The sequence below is a fragment of the Passer domesticus genome, chromosome 8 (assembly GCF_036417665.1).
Source record: "Passer domesticus isolate bPasDom1 chromosome 8, bPasDom1.hap1, whole genome shotgun sequence".
Classification (NCBI taxonomy): Eukaryota; Metazoa; Chordata; class Aves; order Passeriformes; family Passeridae; genus Passer; species Passer domesticus.
In genome coordinates this window covers 9,282,143-9,305,193 of record NC_087481.1, presented here as the reverse complement: position 1 = coordinate 9,305,193, position 23,051 = coordinate 9,282,143, and the positions used below count along the sequence as shown (strand labels likewise).

Below are 23,051 nucleotides of genomic sequence, written 5' to 3'. Positions count from 1 at the left end.
TGCACCTTAGCCAGGAACAGCATCAGAGTTCTGAACAGATTCATCAAAATCAGTCATAACCCAGAGGCAAACCTTGGCAATACACATCTATGGCAGGTGAGGAGACCAAAAGCTTCCATTCTTGTTCTTGGAGAATGAATTCAGCAATAAAATAATCCTCTCTCTTGGCATTAAAATACTTTAGTTTCAGCTCTGCCCCAGACTATCAGTGTCAAGTATTTCTCTGGATGCTTGCGGGTAGGTTCTCCCCCTGGAGCTCTCTGCAGGTTGGTGCTAATTCCAGATGTTCCCTCAGGTTCACATGTTTTGCTGCCTGAGCAGAGTGTGCAGAACAGGGATTACGAGCACTGACATTTGCTGTGCTAGAAAGTGCAAGGGACAAATTTGTGCCAATTAACTTCACACCTTGAGCTAGGAGGATCAATTCTTGTTGTGCTCAGCAGAGTCTGGGGAGAGAGGGAGTTTCCAAAGGAAATGTTGGTCCATGTAGGGCTGAGGCTCCCTCCAGGCTGGCTCCAGCCCCTCAGGGTGCCCAGGAGCAGGGCTTGCCCACAGCCCAGTGCACCCTCCTTAGCCCTGGGGCTGCCCAGGGAAGAGCCATGGCTGGGGCTCTGCAGGAGCACAGAGGCTCAGCCCTGCTCCAACATGGGATCCATGAGCCAGGGCACGCTGGGCTTTGCCCCTACAGCTCCCAAGTGTGTCCAGAGAAACTGCAAGCAGAGGGTCACCTCTGTCAGTGGGACCCCTCTGTGCACAGGGACCCCCACTCCTGGGGTGGCTGTGCCAGGGACCTCCAGCCCTGGGAACCTGGAGCAAGTGGAAAGCACAACTTTGCAAAATGCTGCCTGTGCCTGAAGGAAATGCAAGGAGAACTGGGGTGTGAAAAATAAAATTTGTTTATTAAAGAAGAACAGCAGCAAAAATAGAGAACATATTTACACTGTAAGAATATTTGTAACAACAACAATCGATAGAACATATATACAGAAAAACCTATCTAACAAAAAATATATGAAACATATTTACAGAAGACAAAAAGCCCTAAAACCTATATGCTAATGACAACACCAAAGTGTAAAACATATGTACAAAAAGGTGGCATCTCTGTCCATGATGTCCTTTGCAGCTGGAAGAAAAGCAAATGCCACGGTCACTCCAGTCAGGCACAGAGGGCTCTTGCATGTGCCCCCAGGCTGGCACAGCTGGCACAGCAGCAGGACTCTGCTACCAGAACTGAGCCTGGCTGGGTCTGGCATGGAGCTTGTGTGGAGCAAAGCAGGCACAGGAAAGGCTGTGGATGGCCATCAAAATCCAGTGCCCTGGGTACAATGTCCCTGAGCAGGGAGCACCCAGCCCAGCCCCAGCCTGGCAGCAGGAGACCCACTCTGCCTGTCCTGCTGCTGGCAGTGGTCTTCATGCCAAGATCATGGCCTCTTCCTCACCTTTTTAATCAATATCCATGTCCTCAATGGACTCTTCCATATCCACCTCCATCTCTTCCTCTCCAGGGTCTTCTCCGTCTATTTCCATCTCCTCCGTATCAATCTTGGTATCTACCTCTATCTCCTCCTCTCTGTCTGGGACAGCCTGCAGAGGTAGTAAAACCTCAGAGTGGGGTCCCTGTCCCACTCCATCCCCACAGAGCTCCAGCCCACCCAGGCAGGTGGGGAGTGTCCACCTCCATGGAATGGCACCATACCTTCCCCAGAAGAAAGGGAAGCATCCTGCAGGGCTGGATGATGAAATCCAGGCACTCAGGAGCTGTCAGGAATGATGGGGGTATCGGGGGGATAAGAAGAGTGAAAGGCGAGGGCAGGAGCAAGGTGCAGAGCATGTCAACAGAGCGGCCAAGGGTTGTGTTGTGCCCTTTGCTGGGCGCTGGACGTTCCAGCTGGAGCATGGGCTGTGACATCACAGTTCCCAGGCTCCATCTGAAGTGGACACTGGAGACCATGGAATGATGGAGTCTCTGAACGGTTGGGCTTGCAAGGGAGCCTGAAGAACAACATCTTGTTCCCAGCTGAGCAGTCTTCCCCCAGAGCATGTTGCTAAGGGCCCTGTTGCCAAGGATGGGGCATGCACAGCCTCTGTGCACAGCCTGGGCCAGTGCCCCACCACCCCCAGTGGAAAAGAGCAGCTTCCTTAGATGCAGCTTCAATCAACCTGCTGCAGTTGAAAGCCATCCCCCCTTGTCTTGTCACCACAGGCCCTGTTGAACACTCTGTCCCCTTCTTTCCTGCGGGACCCTTCCAGTCCTGCACAGCCACAGTGAGGCCTCCCAGTGTCTCCTCTCTCCAGGCTGAGCATCCCCAGCCCCACTTGCCCAGCAGTCAGTCACATCAGGGCCAGTCAAGGCTGCAGGGTAGCAAATAACATCAGGAACTGAGAGATACAAGCTTTAGACCCACGTTTGCCTCTAAATGTACAAAACTAATAACAGTGGAGAGGAAGATGGTGGGACACTAGTTCTGTTCTAACTGGTGATTTATTTTTCTTCTTTTCTGTCATGCTGTCCCAGGTTTTTCTGTTTGAAAGGAAGCTTGGCACAATGTCCATTGTCTTCTCCATTTGTGAAAGACCAAGCAGAGTCTGGGCAGGCTGATATGCAGAGCAAAGCCTGAAAATATACTAGTGATCCTGAGCCTGGGGGAATGCAGCTAAACCCAGCCAAAAGGAATTTCTGGAAAGCTGATCCTGGTTTACATTATATTGAGTTTGGCTTTGCCAACTTCACCAGTCATTTATGAAAAACAAAAAAAAAGCTCAAACCAAATCAGACAAAAACCCAAACAAACAAACAAACAAACCCATGCAGCAAACCAATCAAACAAATAGATAAAAAACGCCAAATAAAACCAAAGGAAATGAAGAGTTAGTATTAGTTGCAAGGATAGCACAGCAGGCAAATGGCTGCTTCCCACAGGATCACCATCAAAAGCCACATAGAACAGCTGCTCGAAAATATACCCAAGAGGAGAAAAAGAAAAAGTGATGCATGGCAACTTTGGGGGCAGCTCCACATTCAGGTGAAGGATGAGCACGCAGTGGTACAGATCCAGCATTGCCCACCCTCCAGGCTGCTGTTTGCTCCTGGTGAAAGCCCCTTGCAGGACTGTGGCCCCTATCAGTGCGGTGTCAGTCACTGCCAGAGCTCTCAGCTGAGCCACTGGCATTTGCAGAGTGACATCCAGCCGCAATCCTGCTGCCTGCTGAGCATCTGTTGAAGATCCTGAGCATCTTCATGCCTAGGACCACAAAACAGCTCAGGATTTCTCTGAACTGCTCTTCAGGGGGGGTTTCCATATCCCCGTGAGATCTGCTCATCCTTCAACACGTATCACTTGATGTACAATGATGCATTTGGGTTCCTTCCTTCCTCCTGTGTGCCAGTGAGAAACCATCCATGTGACTGGAGGACATTGTGTGCAGGGAAATTGATTCCTGGCTTGCCATTTTGCTTCACTGTCACTCAGCTGAACATGGTCCTTATCTAAGAAGGACTTAGAACTTGCAACAAGTGAAAAATTAACCTGCTCCACTCTCCTTAGCATGGGTGTGATGAGTGTTAAGGAAAGCAGCGAGCGCTTGCCAGGATGGGAGCTTGTTCTTTGCCAGGGAGGAGGGAGAAAATCTTGCTTGGAGAAAATAAAGGAACTCTGCTTCCCCAGGAAGAGAAGCAATTAAACATGTGAGTGCTGCATGGGATGATTTGCACAAGGATTGTCTACAATGCAGGAATGTTCCCAATAAACCATGCTTCTCCTGACCTTTATTTTTCTGGGTTTCCACCACATGGTAGAAGAGACTCTCAATGAAAAAAAGCAAAACAACTTGTGGGGAGACGTTTCTTCCTTTCTTCAGTCTTCCTCTTTCTTTTGTTCCCTCCAGAGCTCTCACTACATTTCTGCTGTTGTTTGGAGCACGTGCTTCCCTGGGCTTCTTTTGGCTCTGGTTGTCATGGACACTCTTAATTGTGGATTTTTTCCCCTTCATCTACTTGTGACCTCCAGCCCTGGGAACCTGGAGCAAGTGGAAACTACACCTTGGCAATATGCTGCCTGTGCCTGAAGCAAATGCAAGGAGAACTGGGGTGTGAAAAATAAAATTTGTTTATTAGAGAAGAACAGCAGCAAAAATACAGAATATATTTACATTGCAAGAATATTTGTAACAACAACAATCGATAGAACATATATACAGAAAAACCTATCTAACAAAAACATATATGAAACATATTTACAGAAGACAAAAAGCCCTAAAACTAATATCCTAAAGACAACATCAAAGTGTAAAACACATGTAGAAAAAGGTGGTATCTCCCTCCATGATGTCCATGGCACCTGGAAGAAAAGCAAATGCCACGGTCACTCCAGTCAGGCACAGAGGGCTCTTTCACGTGCCCCCAGGCTGGCAGACACTGGCCCAGCAGCAGGACTCTGCTAGCAGAACTGAGCCTGGCTGGGTCTGGGACGGAGCTTGTGTGGAGCAAGCAGGCACAGGACAGGCTGTGGATGGCCACCAGAATCCAGTGCCCTGGGTACAATGTCCCTGAGCAGGGAGCACCCAGCCCAGCCCCAGCCTGGCAGCAGGAGACCCACTCTGCCTGTCCTGCTGCTGGCATTGCTCTTCATGCCAAGATCATGGCCTCTTCCTCACCTTTTTAATCAATGTCCATGTCCTCAATGGACTCTTCCATATCCACATCCATCGCTTCTTCCACCGTCACCTCCACCTCCACCTCCATCTCCTCCTCCCCAGTGTCTTCTCCCTCCATCTCCATGTCCTCCTCTCTATCAATCTCTGTATCCACCTCCATCTCCCCTTCTCCCTCTGGGACAGCCTGCAGAGGCAGCAAAACCTCAGAGTGGGCTGCCTGTCCCACTCCATGCCCACAGAGCTCCAGCCCACCCGGGCAGGTGGGGAGTGTCCACCTCCATGGAATGGCACCATACTTTCCTCAGGACAAATGGGAGCATCCTGCAGGGCTGGATGACAAAATCCAGGCACTAAGGATCTTTCAGGACTGAGGAAAGCTGACAAGCAGAGTGGGCAGGAGCAGGGTGAAGAGCGTGCAAACACAGCGGCCAAGGCTTGTGTTGTGCCCTTTGCTGGGCGCTGGACGTTCCAGCTGGAGCGTGGGCTGTGACATCACAGTTCCCAGGCTCCATCTGAAGTGGACACTGGAGACCACGGAATGATGGAGTCCCTGAACGGTTGGGCTTGCAAGGGAGCCTGAAGAACAACATCTTGTTCCCAGCTGAGCAGTCTTCCCCCAGAGCAGGCTGCTCAGAGCCCTGTTGCCAAGGATGGGGCATGCACAGCCTCTGTGCACAGCCTGGGCCAGTGCCCCACCACCCCCAGTGGAAAAGAGCAGCTTCCTTAGATGCAGCTTCAATCAACCTGCTGCAGTTGAAAGCCATCCCCCCTTGTCCTGTCAGCACAGGCCCTGCTGAACACTCTGTCCCCTTCTTTCCTGCGGGACCCTTCCAGTCCTGCACAGCCACAGGGAGGCCTCCCAGTGTCTCCTCTCTCCAGGCTGAGCATCCCCAGCCCCACTTGCCCAGCAGTCAGTCACATCAGGGCCAGTCAAGGCTGCAGGGTAGCAAATAGCATCAGGAACTGAGAGATGCAAGCTTTAGACCCAGGTTTGCCTCTAAATGTACAAAATTAATAACAGTGGAGAGGAATGTGGTGGGACACTGGTTCTGTTCTAACTGGTGATTTCTTTTTCTTCTTTTCTGTCATGCTGACCCAGGTTTTCAGTTTGAAAGGAAGCTTGTCACAATGTCCATTGTCTTCTCCATTCGTGAAACACCAAGCGGAGTCTGGGCAGGCTGATATGCAGAGCAAAACCTGAAAATATACTAGTAATCCTGAGCCTGGGGGATGCAGCTAAACCCAGCCAAAAGCAATTTCTGGAAAGCTGATCCTGGTTTACATTATCTTGAGTTTGGCTTTGCCAACTTCACCAGTCATTTATGAAAAACAAAAAAAAAGCTCAAACCAAATCAGACAAAAACCCAAATCAATCAAACAAACAAACAAACAAACAAACAAACCCATGCAGCAAACCAATCAAACAAATAGATAAAAAACCCCAAATAAAACCAAAGGAAATGAAGAGTTAGTATTAGTTGCAAGGATAGCACAGCAGGCAAATGGCTGCTTCCCACAGGATCACCATCAAAAGCCACATAGAACAGCTGCTCGAAAATATACCCAAGAGGAGAAAAAGAAAAAGTGATGCATGGCAACTTTGGGGGCAGCTCCACATTCAGGTGAAGGATGAGCACGCAGTGGTACAGATCCAGCATTGCCCACCCTCCAGGCTGCTGTTTGCTCCTGGTGAAAGACCCTTGCAGGACTGTGGCCCCTCTCAGTGCAGTGTCAGTCACTGCCAGAGCTCTCTGCTGAGCCACTGGCATTTCCAGAGTGACATCCAGCTGCAATCCTACTGCCTGCTGAGCATCTGTTGAAGATCCTGAGCATCTTCATGCCTAGGACCACAAAACAGCTCAGGATTTCTCTGAACTGCTTTTCAGGGGGGGTTTCCATATCCCCGTGAGATCTTTTCATCCCTCAACACGTATCACTTGATGTACAATGATGCATTTGTGTTCCTTTCCTTCCTCCTGTGTGCCAGTGAGAAACCATCCATGTGACTGGAGGACATTGTGTGCAGGGAAATTGATTCCTGGCTTGCCATTTTGCTTCACTGTCACTCAGCTGAACATGGTCCTTATCTAAGAAGGACTTAGAACTTGCAACAAGTGATAAATTAACCTGCTCCACTCTCCTTAGCATGGGTGTGATGAGTGTTAAGGAAAGCAGCGAGCGCTTGCCAGGATGGGAGCTTGTTCTTTGCCAGGGAGGAGGGAGAAAATCTTGCTTGGAGAAAATAAAGGAACTCTGCTTCCCCAGGAAGAGAAGCAATTAAACATGTGAGTGCTGCATGGGATGATTTGCACAAGGATTGTCTACAATGCAGGAATGTTCCCAATAAACCATGCTTCTCCTGACCTTTATTTTTCTGGGTTTCCACCACATGGTAGAAGAGACTCTCAATGAAAAAAAGCAAAACACCTTGTGGGGAGACGTTTCTTCCTTTCTTCAGACTTCCTCTTTCTTTTGCTCCCTCCAGAGCTCTCACTACATTTCTGCTGTTGTTTGGAGCACGTGCTTCCCTCTTTCCTGATCCCCTGGGCTTCTTTTGGCTCTGGGTGTCATGGACACTCTTAATTGTGGATTTTTATCCCTCCATCTACTTGTGACATCCAGCCCTGGGAACCTGGAGCAAGTGGAAACTACAACTTGGCAATATGCTGCCTGTGCCTGAAGCAAATGCAAGGAGAACTGGGGTGTGAAAAATAATATTTGTTTATTACAAAAGAACAGCAGCAAAATTACGGAACATATTTACACTGTAAGAATATTTGTAACAACAACAATCGATAGAACATATATACAGAAAAACCTATCTAACAAAAAATATATGAAACATATTTACAGAAGACAAAAAGCCCTAAAACCTATATCCTAAAGACAACATCAAAGTGTAAAACGTATGTACAAAAACGTGGCATCTCTCTCCATGATGTCCATGGCACCTGGAAGAAAAGCAAATGCCACGGTCAGTCCAGTCAGGCACAGAGGGCTCTTGCATGTGGCCCCAGGCTGGCACAGCTGGCACAGCAGCAGGACTCTGCTAGCAGAACTGAGCCTGGCTGGGTCTGGCATGGAGCTTGTGTGGAGCAAACCAGGCACAGGAAAGGCTGTGCATGGCCACCAGAATCCAATGCCCTGGGTACAATGTCCCTGAGCAGGGAGCACCCAGCCCAGCCCCAGCCTGGCAGCAGGAGACCCACTCTGCCTGTCCTGCTGCTGGCATTGCTCTTCATGCCAAGATCATGGCCTCTTCCTCACCTTTTTAATCAATGTCCATGTCCTCAATGGACTCTTCCATATCCACATCCATCGCTTCTTCTACTGTCACCGTCACCTCCACCTCCATCTCCTCCTCCCCAGTGTCTTCTCCCTCCGTTTCCATGTCCTCCTCTCTATCAATCTCTATATCCACCTCTATCTCCTCTTCTCCATCTGGGACAGCCTGCAGAGGCAGCAAAACCTCAGAGTGGGCTGCCTGTCCCACTCCATGCCCACAGAGCTCCAGCCCACCCGGGCAGGTGGGGGTGTCCACCTCCATGGAATGGCACCATACCTTCCTCAGGACAAATGGGAGCATCCTGCAGGGCTGGATGATGAAATCCAGGCACTCAGGATCTTTCAGGACTGAGGAAAGGTGACAAGCAGAGTGGGCAGGAGCAGGGTGAAGAGCGTGCAAACACAACGGCCAAGGGTTGTGTTGTGCCCTTTGCTGGGCGCTGGACGTTCCAGCTGGAGCGTGGGCTGTGACATCACAGTTCCCAGGCTCCATCTGAAGTGGACAGTGGAGACCATGGAATGATGGAGTCCCTGAACGGTTGGGCTTGCAAGGGAGCCTGAAGAACAACATCTTGTTCCCAGCTGAGCAGTCTTCCCCCAGAGCGTGCTGCTCAGAGCCCTGTTCCCAAGGATGGGGCATGCACAGCCTCTGTGCACAGCCTGGGCCAGTGCCCCACCACCCCCAGTGGAAAAGAGCAGCTTCCTTAGATGCAGCTTCAATCAACCTGCTGCAGTTGAAAGCCATCCCCCCTTGTCCTGTCACCACAGGCCCTGCTGAACACTCTGTCCCCTTCTTTCCTGCGGGACCCTTCCAGTCCTGCAGAGCCACAGGGAGGCCTCCCAGTGTCTCCTCTCTCCAGGCTGAGCATCCCCAGCCCCACTTGCCCAGCAGTCAGTCACATCAGGGCCAGTCAAGGCTGAAGGGTACAAAATAGCATCAGGAACTGAGAGATGCAAGCTTTAGACCCAGGTTTGCCTCTAAATGTACAAAATTAATAACAGTGGAGAGGAAGATGGTGGGACACTGGTTCTGTTCTAACTGGTGATATTTTTTTTCTTATTTTCTGTCATGCTGTCCCAGGTTTTTCTGTTTGAAAGGAAGCTTGGCACAATGTCCATTGTCTTCTCCATTCGTGAAACACCAAGCGGAGTCTGGGCAGGCTGATATGCAGAGCAAAACCTGAAAATATACTAGTGATCCTGAGCCTGGGGGATGCAGCTAAACCCAGCCAAAAGGAATTTCTGGAAAGCTGATCCTGGTTTACATTGTCTTGAGTTTGGCTTTGCCAACTTCACCAGTCGTTTATGAAAAACCAAAAAAAAACTCAAACCAAATCAGACAAAAACCCAATCAATCAATCAATCAATCAAACAAACAAACAAACAAACCCATGCAGCAAACCAATCAAACAAATAGATAAAAAACGCCAAATAAAACCAAAGGAAATGAAGAGTTAGTATTAGTTGCAAGGATAGCACAGCAGGCAAATGGCTGCTTCCCACAGGATCACCATCAAAAGCCACATAGAACAGCTGCTCCAAAATATACCCAAGAGGAGAAAAAGAAAAAGTGATCCATGGCAACTTTGGGGGCAGCTCCACATTCAGGTGAAGGATGAGCACGCAGTGGTACAGATCCAGCATTGCCCATCCTCCAGGCTGCTGTTTGCTCCTGATGAAAGCCCCTTGCAGGACTGTGGCCCCTCTCAGTGCGGAGTCAGTCACTGCCAGAGCTCTCAGCTGAGCCACTGGCATTTGCAGAGTGACATCCAGGCACAAACCTGCTGCCTGCTGAGCATCTGTGGAAGATCCTGAGCATCTTCATGCCTAGCAGCACAAAACAGCTCAGGATTTCTCTGAACTGCTTTTCAGGGGGGGTTTCCATATCCCCGTGAGATCTTTTCATCCCTCAACATGTATGACTTGATGTACAATGATGCATTTGTGTTCCTTTCCTTCCTCCTGTGTGCCAGTGAGAAACCATCCATGGGAATGGAGGATGTTGTGTGCAGGGAAATTGATTCCTGGCTTGCCATTTTGCTTCACTGTCACTCAGCTGAACATGGTCCTTATCTAAGAAGGAGTTAAAACTTGCAACAAGTGAAAAATTAACCTGCTCCACTCTCCTTAGCATGGGTGTGATGAGTGTTAAGGAAAGCAGCGAGCGCTTGCCAGGATGGGAGCTTGTTCTTTGCCAGGGAGGAGGGAGAAAATCTTGCTTGGAGTAAATAAAGCAACTCTGCTTCCCCAGGAAGAGAAGCAATTAAATATGTGACTGCTGCATGGAATGATTTGCACAAGGATTGTCTACAATGCAGGAATGTTCCCAATAAACCATGCTTCTCCTGACCTTTATTTTTCTGGGTTTCCACCACATGGTAGAAGAGACTCTCAATGAAAAAAAGCAAAACAACTTGTGGGGAGACGTTTTTTCCTTTCTTCAGACTTCCTCTTTCTTTTGTTCCCTCCAGAGCTCTCACTTCATTTCTGTTGTTTGGAGCACGTGCTTCCCTCTTTCCTGATCCCCTGCGCTTCTTTTGGCTCTGGGTGTCCTGGACACTCTTAATTGTGGATTTTTTCCCCTTCATCTACTTCTGACCTCCAGCCCTGGGAACCTGGAGCAAGTGGAAACTACAACTTTGCAAAATGCTGCCTGTGCCTGAAGCAAATGCAAGGAGAACTGGGGCGTGAAAAATAAAATTTGTTTATTAGAGAAGAACACCAGAAAAAATACAGAAGATATTTACATTGCAAGAATATTTGTAACAACAATCGATAGAACATATATACATAAAAACCTATCTAACAAAAAATATATGAAACATATTTACAGAAGACAAAAAGCCCTAAAACCTATATCCTAAAGTCAACATCAAAGTGTAAAACGTATGTACAGAAAAGTGGCATCTCTCTCCATGATGTCCATGGCACCTGGAAGAAAAGCAAATGCCACGGTCAGTCCAGTCAGGCACAGAGGGCTCTTGCATGTGCCCCCAGGCTGGCAGACACTGGCCCAGCAGCAGGACTCTGCTAGCAGAACTGAGCCTGGCTGGGTCTGGGAGGGAGCTTGTGTGGAGCAAAGCAGGCACAGGAAAGGCTGTGCATGGCCACCAGAATCCAGTGCCCTGGGTACAATGTCCCTGAGCAGGGAGCACCCAGCCCAGCCCCAGCCTGGCAGCAGGAGACCCACTCTGCCTGTCCTGCTGCTGGCATTGCTCTTCATGCCAAGATCATGGCCTCTTCCTCACCATTTTAATCAATATCCATGTCCTCAATGGACTCTTCCATATCCACATCCATCTCTTCTTCCTCATCCACATACACGTCCATCTCTTCTTCCTCCTCCACATCCACATCCATCTCTTCCTCTCCAGTGTCTTCTCCGTCTATTTCCATCTTCCGTATCAATCTTTGTATCTACCTCCATCTCCTCCTCTCTGTCTGGGACAGCCTGCAGAGGTAGCAAAACCTCAGAGTGGACTCCCTGTCCCACTCCATCCCCACAGAGCTCCAGCCCACCCGGGCAGGTGTGGGGTGTCCACCTGCATGGAATGGCACCATACCTTCCTCAGAACAAAGAGGAGCATCCTGCAGGGCTGGATGACAAAATCCAGGCACTAAGGATCTTTCAGGACTGAATGGGTTATCAGGGGGCAGGTGAAAAGCAGAGTGGGCAGGAGCAGGGTGAAGAGCATGTGAACACAATGAACAACGGTTGTGTTGTGCCCTTTGCTGGGCGCTGGACGTTCCAGCTGGAGCGTGGGCTGTGACATCACAGTTCCCAGGCTCCATCTGAAGTGGACACTGGAGACCATGGAATGATGGAGTCCCTGAATGGTTGGGCTTGGAAGGGAGCCTGAAGAACAACATCTTGTTCCAAGCTGAGCAGTCTTCCCCCAGAACAGGCTGCTCAGAGCCCTGTTGCCAAGGATGGGGCATGCACAGCCTCTGTGCACAGCCTGGGCCAGTGCCCCACCACCCCCAGTGGAAAAGAGCAGCTTCCTTAGATGCAGCTTCAATCAACCTGCTGCAGTTGAAAGCCATCCCCCCTTGTCCTGTCACCACAGGCCCTGCTGAACACTCTGTCCCCTTCTTTCCTGCGGGACCCTTCCAGTCCTGCAGAGCCACAGGGAGGCCTCCCAGTGTCTCCTCTCTCCAGGCTGAGCATCCCCAGCCCCACTTGCCCAGCAGTCAGTCACATCAGGGCCAGTCAAGGCTGAAGGGTACAAAATAGCATCAGGAACTGAGAGATGCAAGCTTTAGACCCAGGTTTGCCTCTAAATGTACAAAATTAATAACAGTGGAAAGGAAGATGGTGGGACACTGGTTCTGTTTTAACTGGTGATTTATTTTTCTTCTTTTCTGTCATGCTGACCCAGGTTTTTCTGTTTGAAAGGAAGCTTGGCACAATGTCCATTGTCTTCTCCATTTGTGAAACTCTAAGTGGAGTCTGGGCAGGCTGATATGCAGAGCAAAACCTGAAAATACACTAGTGATCCTGAGCCTGGGGGATGCAGCTAAACCCAGCCAAAAGCAATTTCTGGAAAGCTGATCCTGGTTTACATTGTCTTGAGTTTGGCTTTGCCAACTTCACCAGTCATTTATGAAAAACCAAAGAAAAAACTCAAACCAAATCAGACAAAAACCCAAACAAACACAAACCAACCCATGCAAACTGATCCAAGAAATAGATAAAAAACGCCAAATAAAACCAAAGGAAATGAAGAGTTAGTATTAGTTGTGAGGATAGCACAGCAGGCAAATGGCTGCTTCCCACAGGATCACCATCAAAAGCCACATAGAACAGCTGCTCCAAAATATACCCAACAGGAGGAAAAGAAAAAGTGATGCATGGCAACTTTGGGGGCAGCTCCACATTCAGGTGAAGGATGAGCACGCAGTGGTACAGATCCAGCATTGCCCACCCTCCAGGCTGCTGTTTGCTCCTGGTGAAAGACCCTTGCAGGACTGTGGCCCCTCTCAGTGCAGTGTCAGTCACTGCCAGAGCTCTCTGCTGAGCCACTGGCATTTGCGGAGTGACATCCAGGCACAATCCTGCTGCCTTCTGAGCACCTGTGGAAGATCCTGAGCATCTTCATGCCTAGCAGCACAAAACAGCTCAGGCTTTCTCTGAACTGGTTTTCAGGGGAGGTTTCCATATCCCCGTGAGATCTGTTCATCCCTCAAAACATCTGACTTGGTGTACAACAATGCATTTGGGTTTTTTCCTTCCTCCTGTGTGCCAGTGAGAAACCATCCATGGGAATGGAGGATGTTGTGTGCAGGGCAATGTATTCCTGGCTTGCCATTTTGTTTCACTGTCACTCAGCTGAACATGGTCCTTACCTAACCAGGACTTCAAAGAAATGGGTAGGAATTTTGGCTCCGAGAGGAGCAGAAAGCACATTTTCTACACCACATTCCAGCAGATTCCCTTTCCCTGGCAGAAAAGTGATTGCCACTCATCTTCCTGGGAAGAATGTGAAGACACATTCAGAGATCCCAGGTTCAGCTGGCCTTTGGCTTTGTCTACCTCATTTCACACATTCACTTTCAAGGGCCATTAGAAGAGCCACGTCTGCCTTGCTACCCAGAAGTTCTTCCCAGGAAAACAACCAAAAATTTGCTGTCCTGTGCTGTGGTAGAAATCTCATCACAATTGTGACTCTGTGAGCCATGACAGCCAGTGATTTTGGGGCTGTAACAGCCGAGAGTGTGGCAGAGCAGGTTTGATATTCTTTTTAGAGTCCTGAAAGCATTGTTCCTAAAACAATCTTTCTCTCCTGTCTTCTGTCATCAACTGTGGAACAGAGAAAATGGAAAGGAGTAGAGGTTTGTTTAAATTTACTTTATTTTTAAGTCTTCAAATAGTGTCAGCTCGATGCATGATACTTTAGGAATTGGATTAGTAGCACCTATTTCATCCCATCAGAGAGGTGGGATTGAAGACTTCCAACAACAGAAACACTGGATGTGCAAGAGCTCAGTTTTCCACCCCTCACACAAATAACTTGCTGTACTATTTGAAACAGCCTCAGCCAGATCGATTAAAATACTGCTCCAAACAACAACAGAATGAAAATGTTCCACCAAATGGGGAAAAAGAAGACAAGTGTCCAGCAGCCCTTTCTGAAGAGCTTGTGTTGATTTTGCAAAGTCAGATGCAAACAAGGTTTGCCATATTTCTTTGCTAGAAAAATGCAGCTATTGAATAGAAATCAATCTATGAGGCTGCTACGTTGGGTATGATTTTAGAGGTGGGAGGAGCAAAACAGGTTCCAGAGAAGCTGTGGTTGTGTTACCCTTGGAAGTGTTCAAGGCCACGTTGGATGTGGCTTGGAGCAACCTGATCTAGGGGAAGGCGTCCTGAGTCTGGTGAGTCCATGAAAAGAAACTTTTGGTTTTCCTGAAATGCTGCCTTTGCAAGGGGAGGTCACAACTACCCCACATAGTTTGAAATGCCCTGAGCAGAATCCAGCTGTGCTTTCTCACAGGTGGGGAGGGATTTTCACTTGTATTTTATGGGGGATTTTGACAGGGCAGAGCAAGAGCAGCTGAATGTGTTTGACAGGCAAAGAGGGCCAGTGTGGCAGCAGCTGAATTCAATGGAGCTTTTCCTTCTGTGATCCTGTACAACCTGAGGCACTCTGGGGCTCTTGAACCTGGCAGCTGGGCAAGTCAGTCATTGGAACAATTGATAAATTAACCTGCTCCACTCTCTTGAGCATGGGTGTGATGAGCCTTAAGTAAAGCCACGAGCACTTGCCAGGATGGGAGCTTGTTGTTTGCCAGGGAGGAGGGAGAAAATCTTGCTTGGAGTAAATAAAGCAACTCTGCTTCCCCAGGAAGATGAAAAGAAGCAATTAAACATGTGAATGCTGCATGGAATAATTTGCACAAGGCTATATCTCGGCTGCTATGCAGGAATGTTCCAATTCAACCATGATTCTCCCGACCTTTATTTTTCTGGGTTTCCACCACACGATACAAGACACTCTCACTTGAAAAAACCAAAACACCTTGTGGGGAGGCATTATTTCCTTTCTTCAGGCTGCCTCTTTCTTTTGTTACCTCCAGAGCTCTCACTTCATTTCTGCTGTGGTTTGGAGCATGTGCTTACATCCTTGCTGATCCCCTGGGCTTCTTTTGGCTCTGGGTGTCACGGACACTATTAATGGTGGGTTTTTTCCCCTCCATCTTCTTCTGTTTCTTCATGTGGTTTACCTTCATTCACCTGTTGGAGTGATGGATTTTTCTCACCTTTTATTACTCAGTGCTTTTTCTTCATTCTCTAATACCAACTTCTCACTTGCCCTGTGGCTGTTAGGTGCCAGTTATGGAAGCATGAATTCTTTCTCTAGTGCTTGTCTGAGCTTTCTCGGGGAGCTGAGAGCTCTTTGGGGTTCAACTTGACTCACTTCAGCACCTTCCTTGGTGCTGCCTGTGTACTTGAACACTTGAAGGGAATAAAGTCTCAGTGTGGAGATGACAGTTGTGAAACGATGGCCCTTTTGGAGAAGACAAGAATGCTATTGTCAATCTTTTCAAGGATAAATGGAGAACCTGGTTTTGGGAGAAACCGGCTCAGCTCAGCGCAGAGGTGGCTGCTGCAGGTGCCCAGGTTTGGAGGGAAGGCTGCAGCTCCTGGGGGTGTGTTGGTGTGGGGCTATAAGGTTTGTGCTGGGTCCCTGGAGCAGTGGGAACACCCCACAGGGAGATGCACATTAGGAAATGGGTGCAGAAAGGGCCTGAAGTGTGACCAGCTTTGGTGAAGGGTTCCATAGGAAATAATATTTTTACTGAGATTTTGGACAATTTGAGGCTCCTTCTCATGTCCTTTGCCCGATGAACATTCCCCCTTTGCAAGAGCTTGGGGAATGCAGAGCTCACACAATGAAAATCCCTGATCATTATATCTCTTTTCTGTTTTTTGGTGTTGTCATCCCAGCAGGAGTCAGAGGAAGAGAATATGTGTGACCTGCCTGGCTTTAACGTTGTGCCAGGAACAATGCCATGGGGAAGCTGGTCAGAGGAGCATCTGAGAAGTGTGTGGAACATCAGGGATGTCCTACTACTGATCTTTGCACAGAGATGAAAAAGTATCAGTTTGCATGGCCTGAATGTCTGGCTCTGGACATTCTGCATTACACAAGATGTGCTGAGCTCATCTGGCTCTGAAATATCATCTCTGCACCTTAGCCAGGAACAGCATCAGAGTTCTGAACAGATTCATCAAAATCAGTCATAACCCAGAGGCAAACCTTGGCAATACACATCTATGGCAGGTGAGGAGACCAAATGCTTCCATTCTTGTTCTTGCAGAATGAATTCAGCAATAAAATATCCTCTCTCTTGGCGTTAAAATACTTTAGTTTCAGCTCTGCCCCAGACTATCAGTGTCAAGTATTTCACTGGGTGCTTGGGGGTAGGTTCTCCCCCTGGAGCTCTCTGCAGGTTGATGCTAATTCCAGATGTTCCCTCAGCTTCAGATGTTTTGCTGCCTAAGCAGAGTGTGCAGAACAGGGATTACAAGCACTGACATATGCTGTGCTAGAAAGTGCAAGGGACAAATTTGTGCCAATGAAGGTCACACCTTGAACTAGGAGGATCAATTATTCTTGTGCTCAGCAGAGTCTGGGGAGAGAGGGGGTTTCCAAAGGAAATGTTGGTCCATGTAGGGCTGAGGCTCCCTCCAGGCTGGCTCCAGCCCCTCAGGGTGCCCAGGAGCAGGGCTTGCCCACAGCCCAGTGCACCCTCCTTAGCCCTGGGGCTGCCCAGGGAAGAGCCATGGCTGAGGCTCTGCAGGAGCACCAGGCTCAGCCCTGCTCCAACATGGGATCCATGGGCCAGGGCACACTGGGCTTTGCCCCTACAGCTCCCAAGTGTGTCCAGAGAAACTGCAAGCAGAGGCTCACCTTTGTCAGTGGGACCCCTCTGTGCACAGGGACCCCCACTCCTGGGGTGGCTGTGCCAGGGACCCCAAGTGTGTCCAGAGAAACTGCAAGGAGAGGCTCACCTCTGTCAGTGGGACCCCTCTGTGCACAGGGACCCCCACTCCTGGGGAGGCTGTGCCAGGGACCCCCAGTCCTGGTGACCTGGAGCAAGTGGAAAGCACAACTTTGCAAAATGCTGCCTGTGCCTGAAGCAAATGCAAGGAGAACTGGGGTGTGAAAAGTAAAATTTTTTTATTACAGAAGAACAGCAGGAAAAATGCAGAATACATTTACATTGTAAGAATATTTGTAACAAAAACGATCAATAGAACATATATACAGAAAAACCTACCTAACAAAACCTACCTAACAAAACTATGTATTTACAGAAGTCAAAAATAGCCCTACAATCTACATTCTAAAGAACAACAACAAACTGTAGAACATATATACAAAAGGGTGGTGTCTCTGTCTGTGCTGTCCATCGCACCTGGAAGAAAAGCAAATGCCACGGTCAGTCCAGTCAGGCACAGAGGGCTCTTGCATGTGCCCCCAGGCTGGCACATGCTGGCCCAGCAGCAGGACTCTGCTAGCAGAACTGAGCCTGGCTGGGTCTGGCATGGAGCTTGTGTGGAGCAAACCAGGCACAGGAAAGGCTGTGGATGGCCACCAGAATCCAGTGCCCTGGGTACAATGTCCCTGAGCAGGGAGCACCCAGCCCAGCCCCAGCCCAGCAGCAGGAGACCCACTCTGCCTGTCCTGCTGCTGGCATTGCTCTTCATGCCAAGATCATGGCCTCTTCCTCACCTTTTTAATCAATATCCATGTCCATAATGGACTCTTCCATATCCAAATCCATCTCTTCTTCCTCATCCACATACACATCCATCTCTTCCTCTCCAGGGTCTTCCCCGTCTATTTCCATGTCCTCCTCCATATCAATCTTTGTATCCACCTCCATCTCCTCCTCCATATCAATCTCTGTATCCACCTCCATCTCCTCCTCTCTGTCTGGGACAGCCTGCAGAGGCAGCAAAACCTCAGAGTGGGCTCCCTGTCCCACTCCATGCCCACAGAGCTCCAGCCCACCCGGGCAGGTGTGGGGTGTCCACCTCCATGGAATGGCACCGTACCTTCCTCAGAACAAAGGGGAGCATGCTGCAGGGCTGGATGAGGAAATCCAGGCACTCAGGCGGTGTCAGGAGTGATCAGGCTATCAGGGGGATAAGAAGAGTGAAAGGCGAGGGCAGGAGCAAGGTGCAGAGCGTGTCAACACAGCGGCCAAGTGTTGTGTTGTGCCCTTTGCTGGGCGCTGGACATTCCAGCTGGAGCGTGGGCTGTGACATCACAGTTCCCAGGATCCATCTGAAGTGGACAGTGGAGACCGTGGAATGATGGAGTCCCTGAACGGTTGGGCTTGCAAGGGAGCCTGAAGAACAACATCTTGTTCCCAGCTGAGCAGTCTTCCCCCAGAGCGTGCTGCTCAGAGCCCTGTTCCCAAGGATGGGGCATGCACAGCCTCTGTGCACAGCCTGGGCCAGTGGCCCACCACCCCCAGTGGAAAAGAGCAGCTTCCTTAGATGCAGCTTCAATCAACCTCCTGCAGTTGAAAGCCATCCCCCCTTGTCCTGTCACCACAGGCCCTGCTGAACACTCTGTCCCCTTCTTTCCTGTGGGTCCCTTGCAGTCCTGCACAGCCACAGGGAGGTCTCCCAGTGTCTCCTCTCTCCAGGCTGAGCATCCCCAGCCCCACTTGCCCAGCAGTCAGTCACATCAGGGCCAGTCAAGGCTGCAGGGTAGCAAATAGCATCAGGAACTGAGAGATGCAAGCTTTAGACCCAGGTTTGCCTCTAAATGTACAAAATTAATAACAGTGGAGGGGAAGATGGTGGGACACTGGTTCTGTTCTAACTGGTGATTTATTTTTCTTCTTTTCTGTCATGCTGACCCAGGTTTTTCTGTTTGAAAGGAAGCTTGGCACAATGTCCATTGTCTTCTCCATTTGTGAAACTCTAAGTGGAGTCTGGGCAGGCTGATATGCAGAGCAAAACCTGAAAATACACTAGTGATCCTGAGCCTGTGGGATGCAGCTAAACCCAGCCAAAAGCAATTTCTGGAAAGCTGATCCTGGTTTACATTATCTTGAGTTTGGCTTTGCCAACTTCACCAGTCATTTATGAAAAACCAAAAAAAACCTCTAACCAAATCAGACAAAAACCCAAACTAACAAAGAAAGAAACCCATGCAGCAAACCAATCGAACAAATAGATAAAAAACCCCAAATAAAACCGAGGGAAATGAAGAGTTAGTATTAGTTGCAAGGATAGCACAGCAGGCAAATGGCTGCTTGCCACAGGATCACCATCAAAAGCCACATAGAACAGCTGCTCCAAAATATACCCAAGAGGAGAAAAAGAAAAAGTGATGCATGGCAACTTTGGGGGCAGCTCCACATTCAGGTGAAGGATGAGCACGCAGTGGTACAGATCCAGCATTGCCCACCCTCCAGGCTGCTGTTTGCTCCTGGTGAAAGACCCTTGCAGGACTGTGGCCCCTCTCAGTGCAGTGTCAGTCACTCCCAGAGCTCTCAGCTGAGCCACTGGCATTTGCAGAGTGACATCCAGTGGGATGCCCTTTTCGGTTTGTCTCCTAATGCCCCAGGGGTCCTAAACAGTATATGCCATCCCATTTTTGTTCCGTTGATATTGACTGCTTGGTTTTATTTTGTCAGCAGTTCTATTCATTATGAATTGGAATATGATGAAAAAACTAAGGAAGTTAGCACCTATAATTAGTGCACATAGCTTAACTGATGCGGCAGCTCATTTAATGCTTGCTAGGAAAGAACTAGAAAGATTTAATGAACAAAATTGGTAAAACAAGAAATGGGGGATTTGTAATAAGTAGTTGTGGGAACTCAGTACATCACTCCGGATGTCCAGAGCTACCGAGACAACCCTTGGGGGGCTCGGAGGCCCTGGAATGTTGCCAAAAGTACCTGGTGGCTTGACTTTGATCCTTTTAAAGAAATGACACCTGAAGGTGAGGAGATGAGAGAATTTCAGGTCTGAATGGTGAGGGGATGTTATTCACTTGTTAGAACTCAAGTTAGAATGCACTGTACAGGGGGGTTTTATGTGTTGTACAGGGGGGTCTAGAATTCTGTGCATGGATCAGGAGTCCCAAGATGGAGGAATTTGGGCGTGCCCTGTCCTTCTTCTTTCTTCTCCTTGGCATCCATGTTCAGGATGATGTTGGCATGTGTGGATTGGTTCATAGAAAGAGTACACTTGCCAACAAGGGCAGAAAGTATTGGGAAGTAAAGGTAAATATCTAATATGTAATTTTCATTATAAAAGAGACAACCGCCTCGTGGGCGGGAGAGAGTGCCTTTGGCTGTCTTGCTGATCAGACCTCGGCTGGACAGACAGAAAATCTTTGTAGATAAGAAATAATAAACTCAACTGAAGACCTAAAAGCAAGAGTCCAGACTCCTTCTTCGAGAGCGTGGCCTACCCAGAACCACTTTTTCCCGTGCTGGGGCAGAGACAAGTAACAGCCGACCCCGGCAAGTAGTAATACATTTGTTCATTAATTAAATCAATAGCTAAATAACTATATGTTATAAAACAATAGTTAAATAGCCAAAAAAAACTTCTTGTGCAGATACATATGGTTGCTGGTTTACTATAGTGCTTTGGGAATTCCATTGTAAAGTTATGCCTTGTGAAAGGAAAGTAATGAGAAGCAGCTGTAACAACAATCCTTAAACTTGCTAGAATTGCTTAGCTTGCAGAAAGTGTATAGTACTAGTAAGAATTGCTTAGCTTGCAGAAAAGTGTATAGTGTTCTGTATAGATATGCCTTATAAGGCATAAGTTCACTCAGCGTTCACAAAGAGGAAGACTAAGGGGGACTAAGCCTTCATCCCACGACCACCAGAAGGCAGAAAAAGACCCCCTAGCAACTGAATGAGCAAGCGCAGAAGACAGATCACGTCATCCCTAAACCCGGAGAAGAAGGCAATAAAAGGTGGACTCAGGGGATAGGAATTTTGTGAGCCAAAGTGGAGCGGAGACTCCGGGTCGCCCAGCGCTGTCCTTGCTTATTCTTGCTTGCAAAAATAATAAAGATAATTATTTGATTCTTAAATTCAGTGGACTTGTTTATCACACTGCCCAGACCCTAAACTGCCCCAAATGTGCCCCAGAAATGTCTCCAGGGACCCCAAAGTGGCCCCTTTTACCCTGTCCATGAAAATAATAAAAAAATATATCAAAAGATCTAAAAATAGCACTAATTAGCATTAAGAAGGACAAATAAATGGCCAGTAGTGGTCAGTGATTTAATGAAAGGAATTGTTTTATTTAAAACCAATGACAAATAATTTTTGATTGCTAAAAATGTATTCAATTTTTCACATAAATATCAAAGGTAATAGAAATAAACAGTAATACTAATATAAATTTAAAAACTATAATTATATGCCAGGGTCGGCTGTTGCTTGTCTCTGCCCCAGCACGGGAAAAAGTGGTTCTGGGTAGGCCGCGCTCTCGAAGAAGGAGTCTGGACTCTTGCTTTCGGTCTTCAGTCGAGTTTATTATTTCTTATCTACAAAGATTTTCTGTCTGTCCAGCCGAGGTCTGATCAGCAAGACAGCCAAAGGCACTCTCCCCCGCCCACGAGGCGGTTGTCTCTTTTATAATGAAAATTACATATTCGATATTTACCTTTACTTCCCAATACTTTCTGCCCTTGTTGGCAAGTGTACTCTTTCTATGAACCAATCCACACATGCCAACATCATCCTGAACATGGATGCCAAGGAGAAGAAAGAAGAAGGACAGGGCACGCCCAAATTCCTCCATCTTGGGACTCCTGATCCATGCACAGAATTCTAGACCCCCCTGTACAATACATAAAACCCCCCTGTACAGTGCATTCTAACTTGAGTTCTAACAAGTGAATAACATCCCCTCACCATTCAGACCTGAAATTCTCTCATCTCTTCACCTTCAGGTGTCATTTCTTTAAAACGATCAAAGTCAAGCCACCAGGTACTTTTGGCAACATTCCAGGGCCTCCGAGCCCCCCAAGGGTTGTCTCGGTAGCTCTGGACATCCGGAGTGATGTACTGAGCTCCCACATCTCCCCCTTCTGTTTGCACCAAAAGCACCCTCTTTACAACTCGACTCATGACACCCCGCACACATAAAAGAATGCATGGGATTACAATCAAGAGAACTATGAGAATCACCAAAATTTGAAACCCTATCTTTAAAATTTCTTTTCCCAAAGGTGAAAGATCACAAAACTTTGCCATGTCCTCAATCCAAGATCCAGTGATCTCGCCAAGTTTCTTCACACTCTCCTCTATTTTTTCGATATTTTCATGAATTGACCTGGAATGGTCGGAGAGATTCATACAGCACATTCCTTCAAATTCTTTGCACCCATGGCCGTGAGCAAGCAAAAGATAATCGATTGCTGCTCTGTTTTGCAGAGTTGCCTGTCTTACACTGTTCATGTCCTGTAACATGTCACTCAGTGCAAGAGAGACTGATTGAGCATGCTTGCTCAGCCAACAACCCATACGATCCAATTGAGTCAAAGCAATTCCTGATGCTGCCTGAGGTGAGAAAATTGCTATCGCAATTCTCCTTGCCTTGCTCCAAGTGTAAACCCTGTCATCACAATTCTCATCGAAATATTGTAAAGATCTTTTTTCTTTATGTTTTTGTTCTTTCTGCATCTTTAAATCTGGCGTCAGCATTGAAATTCTCCCAATGCTGCATGGACCTCCCTTGGCATTCGCAGGAATACCATGCCAAATCCTGTCTCCACAAATCAAAAAGAATCCCCTTGGCAGTTGCACTGGGACTTGGAGTGACCCTTTGTCTGTCACCATGGTGTTGTTGCACCAGGCTGACGCATTTCTGTAGAATTCATGACTGGGAGTAACATCAATAGTTTTGTTTGGCTTTGCTGTACCTGAAATTTCAAATTTCATGCATACATTCATTGTCATGGACCCGAAAATCTCCAATTCCTGAGGTTCAGAAGAAGCCACAGGAAGAGAATGTATCCAAGTATACCATTCATTCACAGGATCTTTAACGACCTGTGAGATCTCGATTGCAGTGTGTCCTGGAATTGGCCATTCACTCACTGGCAATC

General features: G+C 48.1%; 2 protein-coding genes and 1 long non-coding RNA gene across 3 annotated transcripts in view; all 3 read right to left on the bottom strand.

Annotated features, from left to right (window-relative positions):
- LOC135305654 (glutamic acid-rich protein-like) overlaps positions 1-23,051 on the bottom strand; it is a 217,310-nt gene that overhangs the window by 4,342 nt on the left and 189,917 nt on the right. The window lies entirely within an intron of this gene.
- On the bottom strand, positions 881-1,862 carry LOC135305701 (uncharacterized). Its single transcript, XR_010366678.1, has 3 exons — positions 1,700-1,862; positions 1,443-1,587; positions 881-1,126 (listed from the first exon to the last, which is right to left on the bottom strand). It is a non-coding gene; the product is annotated as an uncharacterized LOC135305701 (long non-coding RNA).
- Positions 17,108-18,193, bottom strand: LOC135305665 (probable inactive protein kinase DDB_G0270444). Its single transcript, XM_064429412.1, has 3 exons — positions 18,008-18,193; positions 17,682-17,895; positions 17,108-17,364 (listed from the first exon to the last, which is right to left on the bottom strand). The coding sequence occupies exons 1-2, from the start codon at positions 18,029-18,031 to the stop codon at positions 17,686-17,688; spliced, it is 234 nt and encodes a 77-aa protein (XP_064285482.1). The 5' UTR covers positions 18,032-18,193; the 3' UTR covers positions 17,108-17,364; positions 17,682-17,685.